The following is a 20,363-nucleotide window of genomic DNA, read 5'->3' as shown; positions in this document are numbered from 1 at the left end:
AAGAGTTCCTCTCCAGCATCCTTCAGACACTGGAAGCTGCTCTGAGGTCTCCACGCAGCTTCTCTTCTCCAGGCTGAACAGCCCCAATGTTCTCAGCCTGTCTCCACGTGGGAGGTGCGCCAGCCCCTGATCATCCTCATGGCCTCCTCTAGACTTGTTCCAACAGTTCCATGTCCTTTGTATGTTGAGGACACCAGCACTGCACAGAGTGCTGCAGTTCAGCATGAGGGTTTACTGTAAGGTTGGAGGGGGTTGGTTCCCAGAAGGAGCACATGCTACCTTGATGTTGTGACAAGATTCTGTTGTCATTACTGTTGCTTTTCATTGGTACTGGGACTTTGTGTTTTCTTCCTCTCTGGAAACATTGGATTCATTGTGTTCCCTGAGAACAAGGCAGAAAGCAGATACCACATCAGGAAATCTCACTAATCTTCAGTTTTGGTGGTGTAAATTTGCAAGGAGTGGAGGCAGATCACTGAATGGAAGCTGTTGTGCAGTGAAAAGTATGGTCATGAACATGCAGGATGTAATAAGGATTCTAGGAATATGCAGCCATTTGGAGCACATTAGAACAAACGAACTTGAAGGATTGAGAAGCAACTGGGAAAAAAAACATTGAATCTGCTTTCTCTGGAAAATTTTCTGCATCAAACATAGACGTTTTCCACATGAACAAATAGGGGTCAAAAGTTACTAAAACCTTTGTGCTGAGGGCACCTAAAGTGACCCATACAAACCTGCTGTAAATTCTTGTAGCTCCTGGGTGAGGGCAGATGTCTGCCTCACTTAATTGTTAATGTTTCTCTTATCTGATTGCCTTTCAGAACCATGATGCTCCCACTTTCAGGGGTCCTGCTTCACCTCTTACCCTCTTCAAAGCTATTCATACTTGAATATGAATCTGCAATCTCCACAGCTTTACTTGTGTCTGAGGTAGTCACTTGACCCTTTCACTCTTAGCTTTTACCTGTCCAGCTGCTGGTCTTCCCAGTTCTCTGAAGCCAACAAGAAACCTTCCCAGATACAGTCCTGCCAAGCAGCAAAGGGATAAAGCTCAGCCTTTCTGCATGTGTATTTGGGGAGGATAGCTACACTAACTACAGATCGACTGTTCTTCATAGGAAGGGAGTAGTCAGCATGGACTTACAAAGGGAAAACCACATTTAACCAACTCAGTAGCCTACTACAATGAGATGACTGGCTTGGTAGATGAGAGGAGAGCAGGAAGTTTTACCTTCAGCAAGGCTTTCAACACTGTCTTCCGTAGCATCGTCATAGACAAACAGGTGAAACCTGCTATAGCTGCCCTTGCTCTGACCAGGGGATTGGACTGGATAATCTCAACTGTCTGTGATTCTGTGAAGGTCATTGACCACCTTTGTTCCAATCATTTAGAGAATTGGTGTTTTCTCCTCATTTCTTCTCTCCTTCACTGGAAGAAAGCAATTCCTTAAGTCATTTCAGGGACAAATCTGTTCAGAAAGCAGACAACAAAGGGCCAATTTTTGTTTGATTTCTAAAACATTACATGGCAGAGTTTGGGTGTAACAATTACCATCCATTTGCATAGGTACAGGGTATGTGGGCCTTTGTTTGCTGCATCTCTACTGCAAATAGTAAGGAAGATTTCAGTACAGTACAATTTGTACTCTTTTAGCAGTTCGGTTTGTCAGACATTTTTCAGTCCTCATTCTTCTTCTCGTCTAGTTTTGCTGTGTGCAAGCAGAAACATCTACCCTTGACAAATGTGAAGTACGTGAAGTAAGTCAATTTGGCTTTAGTTCCACTTCCAGATTTATGAGGGACATCACGGTTTCACTTAAAATTGTTTACATGTTGGGAGTGTACAAGAGGAATGTAGAGAATGAATCTCCATACCTCAGACTGGAGGCAACACTCAGGTATAAGAGGAGTTGATAATGACATTACATTCAGTGTGGGAAATTCTTCACAAACAGTGGTTTTGAAACATGTTGCCTCATACCTCAATGATACAGCTGCGCTGAATTTCCATGAGCCAGTGCTTATGGAATTGTCCATGCAGTTTCTTTTTTTACCTTGCAACCACTGCTCCCTGAAAAGCATTCTTGTGAAAATCACTGTTTTCCAGTGTTCTTTTTGATGTTGTATTTCATCAGCATATACCAGGCACCCACCAAAGATGCTCTGTCACTCCTGTGTCCCATCCACCTTCCTGCTACCAAAACCTTGCCACACAAACTCAATACATGTGTCAGCTGAAATCTGGTGCTTCTAAAAGTAGCTAGTATCCAGCCCCTCATAACAGAAGACAGCTCCCAAATAAGCAACCCATGACGACATTATGGAGACGTATGTATAGAGTAAGGAGCAGATCAGTTACAGTGTTAGAAATAGAATCATAGAATAGCTGAGGTTGGAAGCAACCTTCAAGTCTGGGGCATCTGGCACAGATTGCAGTGCCCTCTTCACCATCCTGCTCCACTAGTTAGGCTACTTGGTAGAGTGCCCATCAAGATTGCAGCAGTCTGAAGTGGAGGATTCTCTCTACTTTTTACCATTAGGAAGCAAGCACCCTATTTAGTTCATAATATGCTCAATTACCTTTAGATTGATCCTTGAATAAATTATAATCAAACCAGACTTATTCACCTTAAAGCTCTCCAAGCTTAAGGTTTTATTGTTGATTCATTATGTTGTCAGTTCTCGATTGGCAGGGTAATGCTTTTATGTATCTGGATAGAGGCAGTTTTAGTGGAAGATACTGTTATCTTTAAATGAGTAGGATTTAGCTTTTCTGGTAAGAACAGATCCTTCAATGATGAATCCCTGGAGAAACTACTGAAACAAAAATCACAATGTTGCTGGAGATTTCTACAGTTCATCAGTTAAAAGGCGGCTTTGGGAAGTCTTGGCAGTGAGAGGATTTGGATTTTTACTTCCTGTCTGTAAAATACTCCAGCATTTCAAGCTTCCAGTTCTGTGATAATGTAATTATAAAAAAGTAAATAATGCCATTTAATGTATTTATTTTGGCTCCATTCTAGATGTTATCCCTCCAATAGAAACATGCTGAATTATGGCTATATAGAGACAGATGGATGCAAATAATGCAGCTATAGATATCACTGATACAGATCTATAAGTACACAAGAATTATCTAATTACTCTGCTTGTTGCAATCTTCTAAGCACTTGCTATTCACACTTATTCATATGAATTGTTCTTTTCTAGGCAGATGTTGATATAACAAAGATATCAGTGTATGGGGAGTTTGCTGAAGTTGGAATATCTGGAAATTAGAAAAACCCAAACAAGCTGCACTGCAGGAGGATTTCCAAAGTGGAGTCAAACTCGCCAAGTTCTGTGCTTGTGCTTTATGGGAAACTATGCTATTAAATCCCCCATGTGCTTAGGAAGATAGCCCCTACAATGGTTAAAGGTGATTTAACTTTAAACTCTCTTAAACACCCATCTCTTCATCAGTTATCTCAACATGTTTTGACTTTTGCTGTCTCCAGGAACTCAGTTCATTAAACTATTGTTTGCTATTTCATATGGCCTTTGCCTTCAAAATGCTTGAAACCCCAGCTCTGAACAATAAGCACTCTCATCAGCATAAGGGGAACCATCAGTAAGTCCTTCCTAAGCTCTTGAGGCTACGTTTTAATGTATTATTTATTGCTATAGAAAAGATTGTTTGTTTTCAGTGCTGTTTGATGAAATTTGGCTTGGCTGCTTGGGAGCGACCAGACTTCAAACGCAACATAACCAGACCTACGTGTTCCCTTAATTATTTTAAATTCCATTTAATCAATTTCTTGATGGAAAACCAGCAATGCAGAGAGAGGAGAGAGTAAAGTTGGATGTTACGTTACTAGATTAATCACTATTTCATTTCTTTTTAAAAGGCAGAGAATCTACAATTTAATATAACTGAGTGCATATCATTATGAAACATCTAAAATATGGTACTGAAGGCATTGCACACTTTGCAGATTGTCTGCTGTGCATTCCACCTATGCTAGATGTAAAAATCTGAATACTTCCAAGTGCGCAATAGATAGAATATGAGTCATTTTTGTAGCTGGCTTTTCCCCTGTACACAAGAATGAATTCTTTTTCCACATTTTTCCTTGGATCACCTATTTCATTTCAATATGCTCAGTATTTCTGTCTATAGAAATTAGGGGATTGGTCATACATGAAGAGAAAAGTAAAGGATTTATTCTGCAAAGACTTAGCTGTTCTTCCCCAAGATGATCTTTGATCAGTCAAGCCATGAACAACTGTCTCCTCTACTCCTTCAGTTAAAACCTCAGCAGAATTAGCTTTGCTACCTGCTCTGAAAGTCAGCAATTCAATTCCTGGCCAGACAGGGAAGAGTCCAAAAGTGCTTTGTCATCAGGTTTCCTGCCCTCTCGAGCCCAAAGTTGTTGCCATCAGCACATAAATTATGAAGTGAAAATAGTTTCTCAGTGACACAGCTACTACTTACTCATAGCCAGAATGTATTTCTAGTTGATGCAGCCAAGCAGACATACATCAATACTTTTAATAAGAATCTATATGGTTTAGGTCTTTGCTGAAAGTCTCTGGCTTTCTAAAAGTCATGTAAAGTATTGAGTCTTTACGTGTGTGCTTTAGAACCTATTGATTAGATTGAAATTAGGCAAATTCTTCTACTCTTTCCTGTTTAAAATAATCCTGGGTTTGAATTCTTCCTTGACTTTGTGAATGCTCCATCCCTGGCAGTGTTCAAGACCAGGTTGGACGAGGCCTTGGGTGATATGATTTAGCATAAGGTGTCCCTGCCCACGGCAGGGGGGTTGGAACTAGAGGATCTTAAGGTCCTTTCCAACCCTAATTATTCCATGATTCTGCGATTCTATGACTTTGGTATGTAAGGTCACCACCTTGCTGCTCTTTGCAGTAATATCAAACGACTTATTTTAAGGCATCCTAGAGAATTCCCTCTCCAAGATCATGTATGGTAACCGCACTGAAGGAAGAGTTTGATGTCTGTAAGGATGCCCTTGAACATGACATTCAGGAACCAAGTTCCCATTGGACAGACAAAACAGGAGCCCTTTGCAGTGGGCAGACTTAGTCTAAATCTAGATCTGGGACAGATGGGGTCTGCAACATCCCCATGATCTTGTGCTTTGTCTAGATGGAGGCTTTGTCCCAGAGTATGGTTCAGTCCCAGCTGAAGGGGGACTGCAGGAGAGCACCTTCTCTGAAGAGCACCACAAGACCCTCAGTCTTGTTCTGGCTTGAAGTTAAAAGACATGTGGAGGCCACACACAGAAGCAGGGAAGCGTTCCAAAGACCTCACCCTCTGGCTGTGTGCTCAGAGAGCCAAAACCATAGCAGCCAAGAAAGCTTTTATTTGTCATAACAAGAAGCCTGAGGTCCCAGGGTTGGGTATTGTGACTGACAGAGTTCATTGAGGGATTTTTCTCCTAAGGATTAATGGGAGTGCAGGATAACCTCTTCTGGATTGACTTCATTTTAAAAAATAATCATTTCTAAATTTTTAAATAATTCCAGATTTAAAATTCGCATTGAAATTCCCTCTTCAAAAATTGATAGCCACAGCAGCCCTGGATCTTGTTCAATATGCTCTTTGAGGTTGTATTATTAGCGTGAACTAATGCTAGCAACTGCTGAGGCGATGTGTCCCCTGTTACTACCTGCTAGTTTCTGGAGTACTGCAGTAGCTTCTGGGTTTAGTTCAGTGGATGAAACACTTTTGCAGAATAGGAAACTAGTTTCAGGGGAGAAAGGGCATGGTCTTTTGCATCAGGAGAAAATCCATGTTTTCTACCCTTTTCCATTACCCTAAACCTGGGATTGTGGCACTCTGCCCATGTAAGCTAGGTAAGTAAAGGAGCTTTTTCTTTCAGGAAGCTGGGTGTTCTATGAAATCATGTTCTTGGGTGAGAAATGAGTTTTGTGAGTCAGTAAAATCTTCCTCTCAAGGTCGTTTAATTGGGTTCTAGGATTAAATGTTGTAGAAAAGAATGCGAGTGGGACACAGAGGTAAATGAAAAGATGAGAATGTGTTGCAGTTCATTTGATATGTGTTAGACTTACTTTGACAGGTCATAGAATCATACAATAGTTAGGGTTGGAAAGGACCTTAAGATCATCCAGTTCCAGCCACCCTGCCTTGGGCAGGGACACCTCCCACTAAACCATGCCACTCTGTTATCAGAATGCAAAATGTATGTTTGTAAGCTTTAAAACTATATAGAAATATATTTAGATAGCCATACAAATAGTCCATAAACACTGGTGGAACTCTTCCAAATAAACTGGGAGTTTTATGATACCTTTCCATGTGCCATAGAAGTAAAGTTATACATTTGAATTATTTAACATGATATATTTTTATATCTAAGCAGGTATGCAGTGGGGAAATATGAGGCTGTTGGAAGCTGACCTGCAATTCAGCTCTTTTTCTGCTGTGCTGTATTAATATTTTAATATTCAATATCTATTTTTCAAGTCAGAACCTGAGGTTCATACGTGATTTTTATTTACTTCAGTCTCACTGATTTCAGTTCCAGCTTCCCGAATAAGGACCTCAGCAAGGACTTGGGATCTTGCTCTTGGGATTGGACTCACCTTTTTGCTATACCTGCTCATTGAACATCATCGTGTGTCCTGGTTTTTGTTTCAGAAACTGCCCAGTTTTGGGCCTTACGTGGAGCAACGCAAAAAGATCATAGCTGAGAACAAGCTTAAGCTGAAGGAACAGAGCATGGCTGCTGTGCTTCCCCAGAAAAAACATTTCATTCCTAAGAAGCCCATCCCAGCAATCAAGGTAACAAAAATACATGCTTACACATAAGAAATCATCAGCCATCAGGCAGTTGACACGCACAGTCATTGCTAGCAGTTTGAGTTGGTTATTACTGCTTTTAAGCTTGTTAGAGGGCATCAAAGACTGCTCTTTATGCAGGCTTCCTAGCTTTTTAACCGAGATCGATGGGAGGTGATCTGTGATGTACACGTATAGGTATTTCCCTAATGTCATTTTTCAAACTGAAGATATTCGGGCAGCGGAACAGGAATTGTAGAGCAAGGCATGGGTAATGCCTCAGCTGTTAACAGTTTCTTTCAGTCATAATGCTACAGTCTGAGCTCAGGTTTGCATGATACCCTTGGATTACTTGCCATGTGCTGAATAGCTTTGTCTCTCATGTAAGATCAATGGGAAAGGTCTGTGTTCAGTACATAGGAACGCTGTGTCATAGGTTTTCAGACACAACTTTTAAAGCTGGAGAATGTTTGTCTAAGTAGTTGATCCACTGTCTGCAATGAGTAAATGTCAAGGCGAAAAGAAAACCTGTGACCCCATCTACTGCATAATCCATACATTGGAGATTTCCCTTCCCTTAGGTAGCCAATAAATGTCAACAAATTGAACCATCATAAGCTAATTATTCTAGGTGTTCCCTTTGGACCGTACTTAAACTTCATGTCTGAATAGCCTGGAGAAGAGAAGGTTCCAGGGACACCTCAGAGCAGCCTTCCAGTACCTATAGGGGGCCTACAAGGAAGCTGGAGAGGGACTTTCTGTAAGTGCATGGAGGGACTGGACAGGAAGTAATGGCTTTAAACTGAAAGAGGGGAGATTTAGATTGGATATTAGGAAGCTCTTCCCTGTGAGGGTGCTGAGGTGCTGGCGCAGGGTGCCCAGAGAAGCTGTGGCTGCCCCATCCCTGGCAGTGTTCAAGGCCAGGTTGGACACAGGGGCTTGGAGCAACCTGCTCTAGTGTGAGGTGTCCCTGCCCGTGGCAGGGGTTGGAGCTGGATAAGCTTTAAGGTCCCTTCCATCACAAACTAATCTGGGATTCTATGAACAGGAAAGCTAAGAAAATCAGGATTTTCATGTAGGGCCTTTCATAAAGCAATGTGAAAATTGTATCTGTTGAGCTTGTTGATAGTCTTCCTCATATAGGTAAGAATATCAGATCTCTACAGATCGGTAACTTCCACTGTATGATCAGACCTGTAAGAATTCTTGCCAGAATAATGCCAAACATAAAACACAGTAGGAGCAATGGCTCAAAATACTGCATCATTCCCAAGGGAATTTTGCAGTTTACCAACACATGCAGTATTCCAAACTGCAAAACCAGCCAGGGAGAAGTGTTGAGTCATTGTCCTGTTGAAGTTAAGCATTTTGCCACTTCTGGAGGCCTCTCAGTATTCTGGAGCGCTTATGATGGTTTATGGCACCCAAAAATCACTCCCCTCCTCATGTGTCAAAGGCCTCTTCTTTCCGTATGCCAAAAGTTCCAAGGAACAGTGAACTACTTCATTTTTGCCCACTTATTCAAAGCCTACTTGACCTCAAAGCTTTTGTGGTTCTGTTCTCCTTGGGGAGAGAGGATTGATGTAGGCAAAAAGAGAAAGGAGAAGCCACAGCCAATAACTGCATTTTCAATGAGATCGCTTGCTTCTGAAAAGCAAAGGACTGATACCGTCCAAAAGCAAACAAACTGAATGGAGGAGAAAGTGTAGCAAGAGGCAAAATAAGACCTAAAGACTTAAAAAAGCCATAACTGAGAAGTTGAGGTTAATAATTGATCAAGCCTAACTCCAGGTACAAAAGCAAAAAAAGAACCAAGTAGTCGGAGAGACATTAAAAAGCAAAGAGGCCCTGCTGCAGAAAGGATGAAAATGAATTCCCCCAAACAAAAACTTGGATTTATGCTGAATACTTTTGTGTGGTAACTGTGGGGAACTTCTCAGCCAAAGGAATCAGGTTAGCATCTTCCTCACCCCTTCGATTAAAAGAGACTGAGAAAGACTGAAGCAATTAGAAGAAGGTAGGAAACGCCAAGGCCAATTCTTGACAGTCTTTCAGTCTGACCATTCCTTAGGCAGCAATGCTTTAACCAGCATGAGAAAAGCAGCAATGAGAGATGCTGCATTGGGTTTGCAAGGGAGGTTTGGGGAGTGGTGGCTTCTGTGAGAAGGTAGATGCTTGCAGTAAGCTGTTATCCCATGGGAAGCCTGTGCTGGAGCAGGTTTGCTGGCAGGAGCTGGGACCTCAGTTCCTGAAGGGCTGCCTCCCATGGAAGCAGTTCATGAAGCGCTGCAGCAATTCATGAAGAACTGCAGCACATGGGAAGGACTCATGGAAAAGTCCATGGAAGACTGTCTGCCATGGGAGGGACCACATTGGAGATGGGAGGAGTGTGAGTAGTCCTCCCCCGAGGAGGAAGGAGCCTCAGAGCCTCTTCACTTTACAGCTGAGGAAGGAGAGTGACAGAGCATCTTTGATGGGCACCTGGTTTCCAGCCTGGGTCACCCAACCACAGATGCTCACTAAGAAATAGGAAAATACTGTTTTTTTCTTGGAATAGGGAACTTGCCCCAACAAAGGGAGGTTTTATTAAAGTTTGTCATTAATAGATCCATCTGTTATTCTATTGTGGAGAAAAACTGCCAGGAAGATTCAGGACATTCATTAAGGAAGCTAAGTTGAAGCTTAATGAATAAAGGTGACTTATCTGATCCCCTTCCCTGCTCAGGAATTCTCCACAGAGAGAAGCAGAGGAGCTCAGACCTGAGTGATGTATTTGTAACTAAGAAGTATTCACACTTGGAATTACAAATCCCAGACCATCTACAAGCAGTTCTGTCTTGGCTGACCCTCCAGGACAGAGAAGAGGATCCATCCTGTCATCCAGATACCAGACTAGGTGGGAAAGGTCAGCTCTTAAAGCTAGTCCTAGGCTAACTCCAGTTCTCTGGAGCAGTGAGGATGTACGAAAGCTGATGGGAACTGAGGAATAGCTGCCCTTGGAAGAGCTGTGACCCCTGCCTTGGCTGCTTGTGGTTTTGGAGGGTCGCTGCAAATTCCTGCCCAGAACTCCCTCATCTGCCTGCTCGGCTGTTGGTTGGTGATATGTAAATTCCAACATTTGTTTCCATTCCACATGCTGCCAAAACGCCTTTTTTTATAGGTTTCAAAGCCCTCTGCAATTATCCCAAATCTAATTTAATTTTTGGATGGCTTCTCCCGTGGCTTTTCTCTTTATTCTCTCTATTTCTCACTATTAATTGGAACCGCGTGCTCGGCTATGCAGCCGAGTTGGTTCTCTTTTCACTTACCAGCAGTTTTGCCATATGCGGATCTTCTCAGTTGCATTTTTGTACAGCTCCCACACATGTATTTGCCTACCTCAGGTAACCTCCGTATTACTTTAATTGCTTTCCTTATAGATTCCTGTGGGCTTTTTCCCTAGAGATTCAGTTCATTGTCCTCCAGGGTTTATACCATAATATCTAGTCATCGTTTACCTGCTTATTTTACTTCTTCCTTTCTCCACAAGTCTTGCTTGACCTGTGTGGCAGTTCAACCACTCTCGCATCGCTCTGTCTGCTTAGCTAGGACATGATCTGTTCTTCCACACGTTGGGAAAACATCCACAGATGCCTTCAAGCTAAAGTTCCTTATGTTTGAACTACTTTTCACCCTTGTGTGTACCGATGCGTTGACGTGGCATTTCACACATACATATATGTAAGTCTTTATATGCTGATGCCATAAGCCCCCACCTGGAAGCTGGCATCTTGGGAGGCATCAAGCCACGTTTAGTCCAGTGCTGTGCTTAGTATGTAAAATCCTCTCGAGAGGTGAGGTATATTGATCTAGGTGCAGCACTAACAGTGTTCCATTTGGATCCTTCCTCAATAAAAGCAGTGTTAGCTTGTGCTCACCTGCCTGCAATACTGTAGTCTTCATTATAAACATGGAGCTGTTGCATATTCCAGGTGGGACTGTGCATGTGTCTCCCATAATTTATGGGACTCTAAATCTGCTTATCCCAAGTGTTTGCTCCACAGTGAATCACAGCAATAACCTCTCCTTCAGTAGCCCATAATGATCCCTTCTCCATCACAGTATCTCAGAGAACATAAGCAAATTTAAGTTACTCTTAAAAGGTGGGAAGAAATCCTGGAGTCTGAATGGAATAGGATGGAATAGAGTAATTTCAGTTGGAAGGGACGTACAGTGATCACCAAGTCCAACTGACTGACCACTTCAGGGCCTACCAGAAGTTAAAGGACATTATTACTAAAGGCATTGTTCAAATGCCTCTTCAACACTAAGAGGCTTAGGGCTTCAACTACCTCTCTAAGAAGCCCATTCCAGCATTTGACCACACTTAAAAATGTTTTCTGATGTCCAGTGTAAAATTCCTGGTGCAGCTTTGAATCATTCCCACGTTTCCTATCACTGGATACCAGGAAGAAGAACTCAGCACCTGCCTCCCCACTTTGTCCCCTTAGGAAGCTGTAGAGAGCAATGAGATTGTCCCTCAGCATCCCTTTCTCCACACTAGACAAGACCACAGTCGTCATAGGACTTTCCTTCCAGCCCTTTTACCAGGTTTCATGCCCTCCTCTGAGCTGCCTTAACCTGTGGCATCAGAATTACACACAGTGCTCAAGGTGGGGCTGAATGCTGAATACAGCAGGACAATCACCTCTGTAAGGTGGAAGGCACCACCTTAAACACCGGGTCAGAGAGTCATTTACTTTCGTTGCAATGTTTCATCCCATTTCCACGCTCTCTCTGTATCCTCATGAGGTCACTTCTGCACACCCCTTTGTTCTTTCATAGCCTGTTGAATCCTGAGAACTGCCCGAACACCCCATAAATAACAATGAACAGAGTACCTGGGATCAAGCACACTATAGAAATGTGATGTGCTTTGTTAGGAGGTTTTTGCCTTACATGGTAGTGAATCAGCTTCAGTATTTGCCTCATGGTCAGTGATCCCTTGGAGACACATCATCTCTATGGTCTTTTAGTGTGGTCTTCATGACAATGGACATAGGAGGTCTACCAGGAGCCAAACGTGAACCATGAGTTGTATTTACGAAGAGAAGTTTAGTAACGTGATGGCTAATGAAAAGGTAATCGCCCTAAAATGTTTGATAAATTCACGTTAAAAATGCAGCTATAGTAATAAAAATAGCATTGTAAACATGATACCCTACTGGACAGATCTGTTCCTTATGTACACTGAAACCTACATCTGCCTGGGTTAGTGACAAGTGTCATTAGTAACATAAAAACTGCTCTGATTCTGCTCTGGTTGTCTCCACAGTGACTCAATTCCCTGCCAGTTCCACTTGCAGGCCTAAATTCCTCTTCCAGAATGGTTTTGTTGTGAAGAGGAAGACAGCACAGCAGTTATATAGAAGTCCCTGAGGTTGCAAAGGGGTAACTTAGGGCAAAATTGAACTTCCAGCTTTGTTATTGTAAGTCTATTTTTTAATTGCTTCTGGTAATATGTAAGCCAGGAAGAACACAGCTTGACTCGCAGAACCTGGCTTCTGTTGGCAGGTTGGCTGTTGGCTTCTGTTGGCACTTGGCAACAAACCCCATTCTACTGTAAACAGTGCAAATTTGATGCAGAGCCCATTGAGATACACCAACTGCGGCATCCCAGAGTGCCAGTTTAGACAGTTGCTTTTTTGGAGAGAAAGCACTTTAAATAGGGAAAGCTCATTATTTCTTGCTGCACTGTGTATTTTGTTCCAAATGCTTCTGATTTGATGGAAACAAGAAGCTATGAGGTAGCTTGAGATGCTGTAAAAGAGTGCACCTGCAAAACATCTTTTAAGTAAAGTACCATTGCTTTTTTAGTCAATAAAGCCTTGAAACTTTGCAAATGACTCAGGATACAGTTTTTGCTTGAGAGAAAAAAGTGATGAAAAGACACAACACCCAGGAGTATAAATGAGCAGTACATCATCGACACAGGCCTCTCAAATGCCCTCATCCTTTCTACTTGGGATTCTGAGTCCCCAGAAGTGTATTTTGTGTGCTGTGAGCAATGAGACTTGGTTACACATTCAGAAATCACCATGCCATATGCATTGGGTTTGTTATTCCCTTTCTAAGTTTGTAGTTGGAAAAGTATATTTTGATCATGTTCTTCTAAGCAACCATTTCCTGAGCTATCAAATGCTAATCTTGGACTCTCTCCTTGCTGTTTCCCGGCTGTTTCTCTGGGAGGGCATTAACCAGTTCACCCCTTTCCCATTGAAAAAGCCTTTTCTAATTCCCAGCTTTAAATTGATTCCTGGCTGGTTTATACTCCTATGCTCTTGTGCCAACATTGTCATTTAACAGCTCTTTTCCCTCCCTGATTTGTATATAAAAAGACATGATATTCCTGCTCCACTTTCATCTTCCTAGGCTAAACATCTTTTTGTCTTCTCTCTTAAGCAAGGTCCTCCATCCCATAACTGTCCGAGAAGCCCATCTCCGCAACATCCAAACAATGTTTCAGAAATACAAACGTGAATCCAGAACCTCCCTGAGAAAATTGTTAGTTACCTCTTCTATTTAAACCTCTGCTTTTGTTAGATTAAAAAGCCCTTCACTATCGGGAATCCGCCCTATACTGATGCATTGGCAACATGAGCAGGCAGTGGGAAGCTACTTCATTGTATGTTGTACAGGTTTTACATCATTTCTTCAGAACACAGAGCAGTACTTGCAGGGGACGTGCATTTGTGACATACAGTGGAACATTTAAGCGTTATATGCACAGAACAGAGGCTTGTAGGATACTTAGTGTTGCTGAGGGCAGTAGGTCACACAAAGACACATGTATCTTGAAACTTGCAGCTGGTTCAAGCCTATGTGAGGCTTGAAATAAGCTGGGGCTAAATTCTACAACTGCAGTTTTTCAACTGATGCAAAAGACTGCAGAAACCTGAAAACTGCTGAGCAATTCCCAGTAAATCCATGAACATTTCTGAGAGAGACATAGGAATGAAAAGACGTGGGAATGAAAAGAGCAGTTCCTAAGGTATCCCATATGATTTAGTTACTATAAGCTCATCAGTGGAGGCAGAGTGAAGGGCTGTGTGTTCAAGTCTAGTCATTTACAATCCTGAAGTAAAAAGTATTATGTGAAACCCTTTCGTAGTAGTTAATTGACCTTTTACAGTCCTTTAAGCAAACAGATTTCCCTTCAAATTTGCAGTGAATTTGGACCATGCACATAATCAACTTGCACAGCTCTATTGATGAGTGCTAAGTCATTAAGCTGTGATAACTTGCTCACTTACAGTCATCTGTCCACACTCATCATGCTGCCTTTAGCAACGTGCCATAGCTGTTTTATGCTGGAAGAGCACTAATGTTCTCTACATGTTGTTGAGAAGAACTGGAAGGCTTTTAGCATTCAATGAATGCAACCAAGGTATTTCACATGTCAGCAATGTAGGGGTTTTGGCAGACAGAAAGCATTTTGAGTGTTTTTGGAACAAGAAAACAATGCAATTCCCCTGTCCTTCTTCCTGGGCTTAGGATATGGTTGAATTTCCTACCTCAGCAGTGATTAAGAGCAACTTCATAGATTCTAGAACTGATAAAAAAGCTAAACCTTCATTTAGTTCATGTATCAGAGCTTTCATTTAGAGCTAACACTGATAAAGCCATGTTACCCTATTGGCATAGGAGTGCTTAGGTTGTTTGAAAGTAAGGCTGCCCAAAATGTGCAATGCAAACTTAAGTTACTGTAATCCAATTCTGCTGTGGTGAGAACTGGAAACAATATATAGAGTGTTGTATGCAATTAAAAGTGATAGAGGTTAAATATAGCATATTTATATCACATACTTAAAATGGTAGCTATTCATTTCAGGGTAGGACTGATAGGAGCAAGGTCAGTATTGCTTCTTTGAAAGCATTGACAAACAGAATACAAAAAAGAAATCCTTATCATGTTTCTTGGCGATGCAAGACCAAAGGTAAACACTCTGAAGCTTTATGAATTCTGGGCAGATTTGTCCATCTCATATTTGGCTTGATCTTGAGCATTTTTCAGTTGATTTGATTCAAAATCATCATGGTTTGTTACAGCAGAATGGCTTTGAAGCCAGTTCTACTCTCCTATCACTCAATGAGATTTCTTTAATACTCAACATAGCCGTTGTTGCATCGCATCACCTTCATTTACTGAGCCCAGCTTTATCTTAACAATGTAAAATCTTGCACAGAAAATTGAGCTTGTTTTGCAGCATGGGAACTGTTGCAAAAACAACTCACAAAATATCCAGGCAACCAGTACTGTGCCATAGAGTGAATCTCTTAAAATCATAGAATCATAGAATGGTTTGGGTTGGAAAGGACCTTGAGATAATCCACTTTCAACCCCCCTGGAAATGGTTTGCATCAGGTAGGTCGTGTTCATCACCTAAGCAATACTTCCACAAGTTAAACTGATTTAACTGAGGGGTAGCTGTTGTCCAAAGGACCTGGGACTTGTCCCATCTCTACCATTGACTCAGTGAAGCTGAGCTGCCACTAAACTCTGCAGTTTCCCTTGGTGCAAAGAGGAAATGGTTTGCATCAGGTAGGTCCCCAGCAACTTCTTTTAGAGGAGATGTCTTCTCCCTGTGGTACGTACCCATAGGCTGTCTGCAGCACAGATGTGTAAGGTAAGGCTGATGCCACAGATTCTTCTGTGTAAAGTTAGAAGAACTGAATCAAGACTTGCAGGATGAGACCCACAACTCTCTTCTGTACAATATGTGCAATAAACTGATGGTGGTGTCATTTGTGCATCTTACTAAAGAGACAAAGCAGTTGCTCTGTCAATTTACTTGATTATGCCCCTTTCTTTTCTTGATGTGAGTTCTTAAATCTGTGCTAATGAGAAATGACTATGGATGATCTGATCGTTTGTAGCATGTCACTCCTGTTTAGTGCTCCATTTTGTTCCTTGATGTTTCACATAATCACGGCAAAACAGCCAAAATAAAGTACTCCATGTGTAACCTATTTGTGGAAGGTATTTGTAGACAAATATATACTCCCAGTGGTGCCTACATTGAAAGTGTGCCTGTATTCTACATATTTTACAGGACGCATGAAACTTGGAAACTTGTAAGAGAGATCCTGAACATTATTCCAATGCATGGCCAAGCCTTCCGTATCAAAGTACTAGAGCAGCTATAGAAGTCCTGTGCAGCTATAGAAACTGCTTAGGTATCTTCTGAATGAGTCAATAAAGTCTCTTATTTTTCCCCCAGGATGTAATTGGAAAAGCACTGCAGTATATTGGAACATATGGTGAGCTCTGCAACACAGAGCAAGTCGTGGCTCTGATTGATGAGGAAATGTGCATCAACTGTGGCAAATGTTACATGACCTGTAATGATTCTGGCTACCAGGTAAGAGCGCCGCTGTAATTAGCAGAGAGGCAGGAGGAGTTATCTTTCTGCTGCTGGGAAGAAAGAATCCACCTTCTGTTAATGAGCAGGAGGCAAAAACAGATGTATGGAATATTGGATTGGAAGCCCAGTGTGCTCCCAGGCTGTGCCATGCAAGCCGTGCCCGAGCTGTTTGCATGGTGGTGAGAACATCACCCAGCATGGATTCCTCTGGAAGGCTATGCTGAGTGTACGTCTGTAGGTCACCCTCCCAGTCTCTCCAACCTGGGGGATTCTATGGTGAGAGCAGCAGGATGAAGTCTGCAGGATTTTGAGCTGAGTCTCCTGTTTGCACCAAAGTATTTCTTTGATTAAATAAGTTGTACAGAACGTATCTACATGACGTTCCTTGCCATGTCCACAAAAGCTGATGTCTGCAGTCATGCAGACTGGAGTGCTCTGCAGTAAAAAGGGCAGTACAGGAAGGTTCAGGTTCTTTTGGAAAACCAAAACTAGTATAACCTCCATTACTGCAGTAAGCAAGAAGTTTTACATTAACTTTTCCGTTCAGCCCAGTCCATGTGTAGTTTGTCTGAAACAAACACTTTAACACCATGACCTTTTGTTTAGCCTCAACTCCCTCTAAACCATAGTAGGCCTGATGAATTTGACTGCATACAGTCAAAGGAAGAAACCTTCCCTTTTAAAAACAACTCCTGCAATTAAAACAAGTGTGTCAGGGCTAAGGTTGGTGTGGATTTTTCTACTGATACGAGAAAGTTAATGCTGCATCTGTACCAAATGAGATTACTACGGTAGCCTTTTAACTGTGTAAATTTCTTCTTGCAGTCTTCACATCTTTTCCTTCCATCAGATTTCCCAGTGAAGAGGAGGATACAGCCTTTGCAGAGCAAAAGGCTGCATTTATACTTAATACAACTTTCTTTTCATACCTGGAAAAAAACGAGCACCAAAAGAAGCCAAGTTTAAAAGCCCAGGAGGTTTTCTAAGCACAAAAAAAAATCATGTTTTTTCTATAATTAATGAAATTGAAATGAATTGCAAAGAAATCCTTAATTGCAAAGAACTCGCACATTGTAACATGTGCTTTATGCTTCTCTTTGTCACAGAAATACCCATGCTGCTCTCCAGAGCTCTCACCTTGTGTGACTCGAGTAGAAAAGCTTTCCTTAATTTCAACTTAGCACTAGTGTCTTGACTTCCTCTCCCTCTTTGAACTCCCTTTAAAGATGTGTGTTGTTGTTGGGGAGAGAGGAAGAAGCCCTTAAATACGCAGAAACCAACGCTCTCTTTGTGCTCACGTTGAAGTAAAACTTGTGGATTCAGGGCAGTTAGTACCTATTGCATGCCCTGTGCTGGTTGCTACAGCGACTTCTGTGCTTTCCTGGTAGTGAAACCCCAAATGCCACAAATCTGCCTTTGGAGCCAACCTGCAGCATCACCTTGTACCTCCCGTCTACTCCCTGCCTCCTCCAGTTGCTGACAGTGGTGATGGAGGTTTGCTAAGGCACCACTTGCTTGCAGAGAAGTGAGAGTTCAGCTTTCAGGCCTGATTTTTTCCTTCCTAAAACTCTTGAAAGTAGATACTCAGTGGGGGTTTTGTATTTCTCACTTTTCTAGGCTGGCTTGCTTAGATACCGAAGCTTTTGCAGTTGCGTGGTGCTTTTGGTTTTGCTTTTAATTGCTATTTCCATTATACCAGGAGCTTATTTCATCGCAACTGCAATTGTCATTTCACATTCAAATACATTTATCACCCTAATTGGTAATGAGGATTCACTGCATGGAGACTAAAGCAAGCTCTGCCTGCCCACAACTCAGATATCCCCTTCGAAGATGTGCAAAGGAAAACAGTCATGCGAGGCCCCGTGTGCTGTGTTTTTCTCTACTGTTTATTACATTAGTTTGTTTATGCTGTGCTTAATATTGAAGTCAAAAGAACACATTGTGCTGAGGCCATCCAGGCATGGTCTGGTGTCTCCTCTGAACCCATAACCCTGGTGAATTGCTGTCTTAGGACATATTTCCTTCACGCGAAGCACAAACATCCCTCTGGGAGTTTCAGCATCATGGGCCATACTCCTCCTTTTGTAACCAGCCCTTGTGAGCTTTTGCCGAGGTATAATTTGACCCCTAGTTTTAAAGTGTCAGTGGGGAGGGGATGGGGCTGTTTTGTTCCCTGCCAGTCGAACAGTTGCTATAGCTGCAGTGCAGCAGTACACCAAGATGTCTCCAAGTGCTGCAGCAGCCACTAAAACGGGAGCAATTGTGACCTTTTCCTGCGAGCACCATCAATAAATGTTTATTCCTGTTCCCAGGCTATACAGTTTGATCCCGAAACCCATGTGCCTGTGGTTACTGACAGCTGTACAGGCTGCACCCTGTGTCTCAGCGTCTGCCCCGTTATCGACTGCATCCGCATGGTTTCCAGGACAACACCCTACGAACCAAAGCGCGGACTGCCCTTAGCCATGAACCCCGTGTGTTGAGGTGCTCGGCTCAACTTTACACTTGTTTGATGCGATTGATTTGCTTCCTAATTAGGCCTTGAAAATCTACTCTTATAAAAACATATCACATTGATAGCTGTCCGGATGAGCACTGTGTTTTCCCATTGCTATGCTTACAGCAGTTAAGATTTGAAATCACAGTTAGTGGTGGCTGTCATTGTGCACTGGTTGAAGTGTGACTTTTCCTTATGGTTCGTGCTGTAATTTCACAATTCCTCTTGAATCTCTGTATTTTCTGGCTCTAAATATCATGAAGAAAGCCTTCTGAATGAACTACAAATCAATGGGCAAGCTGGCTGTTTTAAAGGAGGCATTTTGTAATTACACATTGCATTTAGCTTTAAAAGAGTTTCCTAGAAGATGTAATTAACTACATAGCATTCAAACAAAGCAACGTGGCTTCTGTTTTTCTATGCAAAGAAATGAAAGGGAGTTTAAAACAAGATTTAAGAACTGGATTAATCACTTTCAGCTACTCCAGCATATGGTAGCATGTTTTTATACTCCTTTCTAATTCTTCACACGAGTCACTTTATAGACTAAATTTGCTGTGCACTGAGACATGCTGGACTCCTTAGATTTGTGTCTTGCCTGGGTAGCTTGAAAGTCCCTTTTCCCCCAATCATAGCATCCCTTCAAAACCAGTGAAACCAGCTTCTGGTGGAGTCCAGGTTGCATTTCAGGATTCTGAGATGTGACAGCGTGGTTTTGCTCCGAGCTCATCCTCTAAATACCTTTTTAATTGTGCCAGTTAATGCTCCAGAATGTACACGTTCCAGGTCAGGGATCTGATTACGTGCAAATGGAATGCACGCCCTGCAGATTGCCTTTGCCAAACGCAGACACATGGGGCACACTGGCAGGATGATTCCCCCCAGTGCCAATTCTTCATACTTCTGTATGGTTATAATAGTTTCACAACCCAAAAGAAACACAGATTTGTCTGTCTTGCTAAACAATAACTCAGTTTTAATCAGTTTTGCATTCACAGTAGGAACTTCCTAATATGAATGTATTGCTGTCTGCTTTACTCCACTGAAGACTATAAAGCCTTTAGTTTCATCATAATAATAAATGATCTAACAGTTCCATTTGTTATGCCCTGTATTGTGATCACCAAAAGCTTTGATTAAAAATACACCCTGACTTTTAAATTGTGCACATAATCATAAATAAATGATAAAGCAACTTGGGTGTGTTTGGGGCTTCTTTTTTCCCATTTACTGAACAGATTTATTCTTGAGCTCTAAGATTCACTCCAGGAACCATTAATGAGTTAATTCATGTGTACATTAATCCATTAATTGCCTACAGTGCAGAATACAACACGCTCTTTGCCCCTCTCTGGCACCGCCTTTGACTCTCTTCCTTTTACATCCTTTCCCCACTTGCACACACTTCATGCACACATGTGTACTCTCTGTGTCACTCCAAGTTTTCAAGTATCATTTCATTTAGCATCTTTGCTCCAGCAACACTGTTTTGCTGACACTTTGGGCTTGCTTGATGAGATCCCTTGGCAAGCTCAAGCCCGGTGTCTCCACTAATAGCTTTCTCTTCAGCCTTTAATGTTTCTCTTCATCATTGTGGGGTTTTCACATACAGATGAAAACAGGAGCAGAAACTGCTTAGAAATATTTGCCT

At 42.0% G+C, this 20,363-nt stretch overlaps 1 protein-coding gene across 3 annotated transcripts in view; it reads left to right on the top strand.

The window, feature by feature from the left end:
• DPYD (dihydropyrimidine dehydrogenase) overlaps positions 1-19,911 on the top strand; it is a 346,003-nt gene extending 326,092 nt beyond the window's left edge. For all 3 annotated transcript variants that reach the window (XM_057402775.1, XM_057402774.1, XM_057402776.1), the window contains 3 exons: positions 6,668-6,811; positions 16,069-16,209; positions 18,528-19,911. In XM_057402775.1, the coding sequence (XP_057258758.1) occupies positions 6,668-6,811; positions 16,069-16,209; positions 18,528-18,698 (456 nt within the window). In that variant the 3' untranslated portion in view covers positions 18,699-19,911. The remainder of the gene's footprint in view (positions 1-6,667; positions 6,812-16,068; positions 16,210-18,527) is intronic.
• The last annotated feature ends 452 nt before the right edge of the window (positions 19,912-20,363 follow it).

The sequence above is a fragment of the Pezoporus wallicus genome, unplaced genomic scaffold, assembly GCF_028554395.1.
Source record: "Pezoporus wallicus isolate ANWC-B61680 ecotype Strahan unplaced genomic scaffold, APGP_CSIRO_Pwel_v1 contig_8333, whole genome shotgun sequence".
NCBI classification, from domain to species: domain Eukaryota; kingdom Metazoa; phylum Chordata; class Aves; order Psittaciformes; family Psittacidae; genus Pezoporus; species Pezoporus wallicus.
This window is presented reverse-complemented; position numbering and strand designations above follow the sequence as displayed.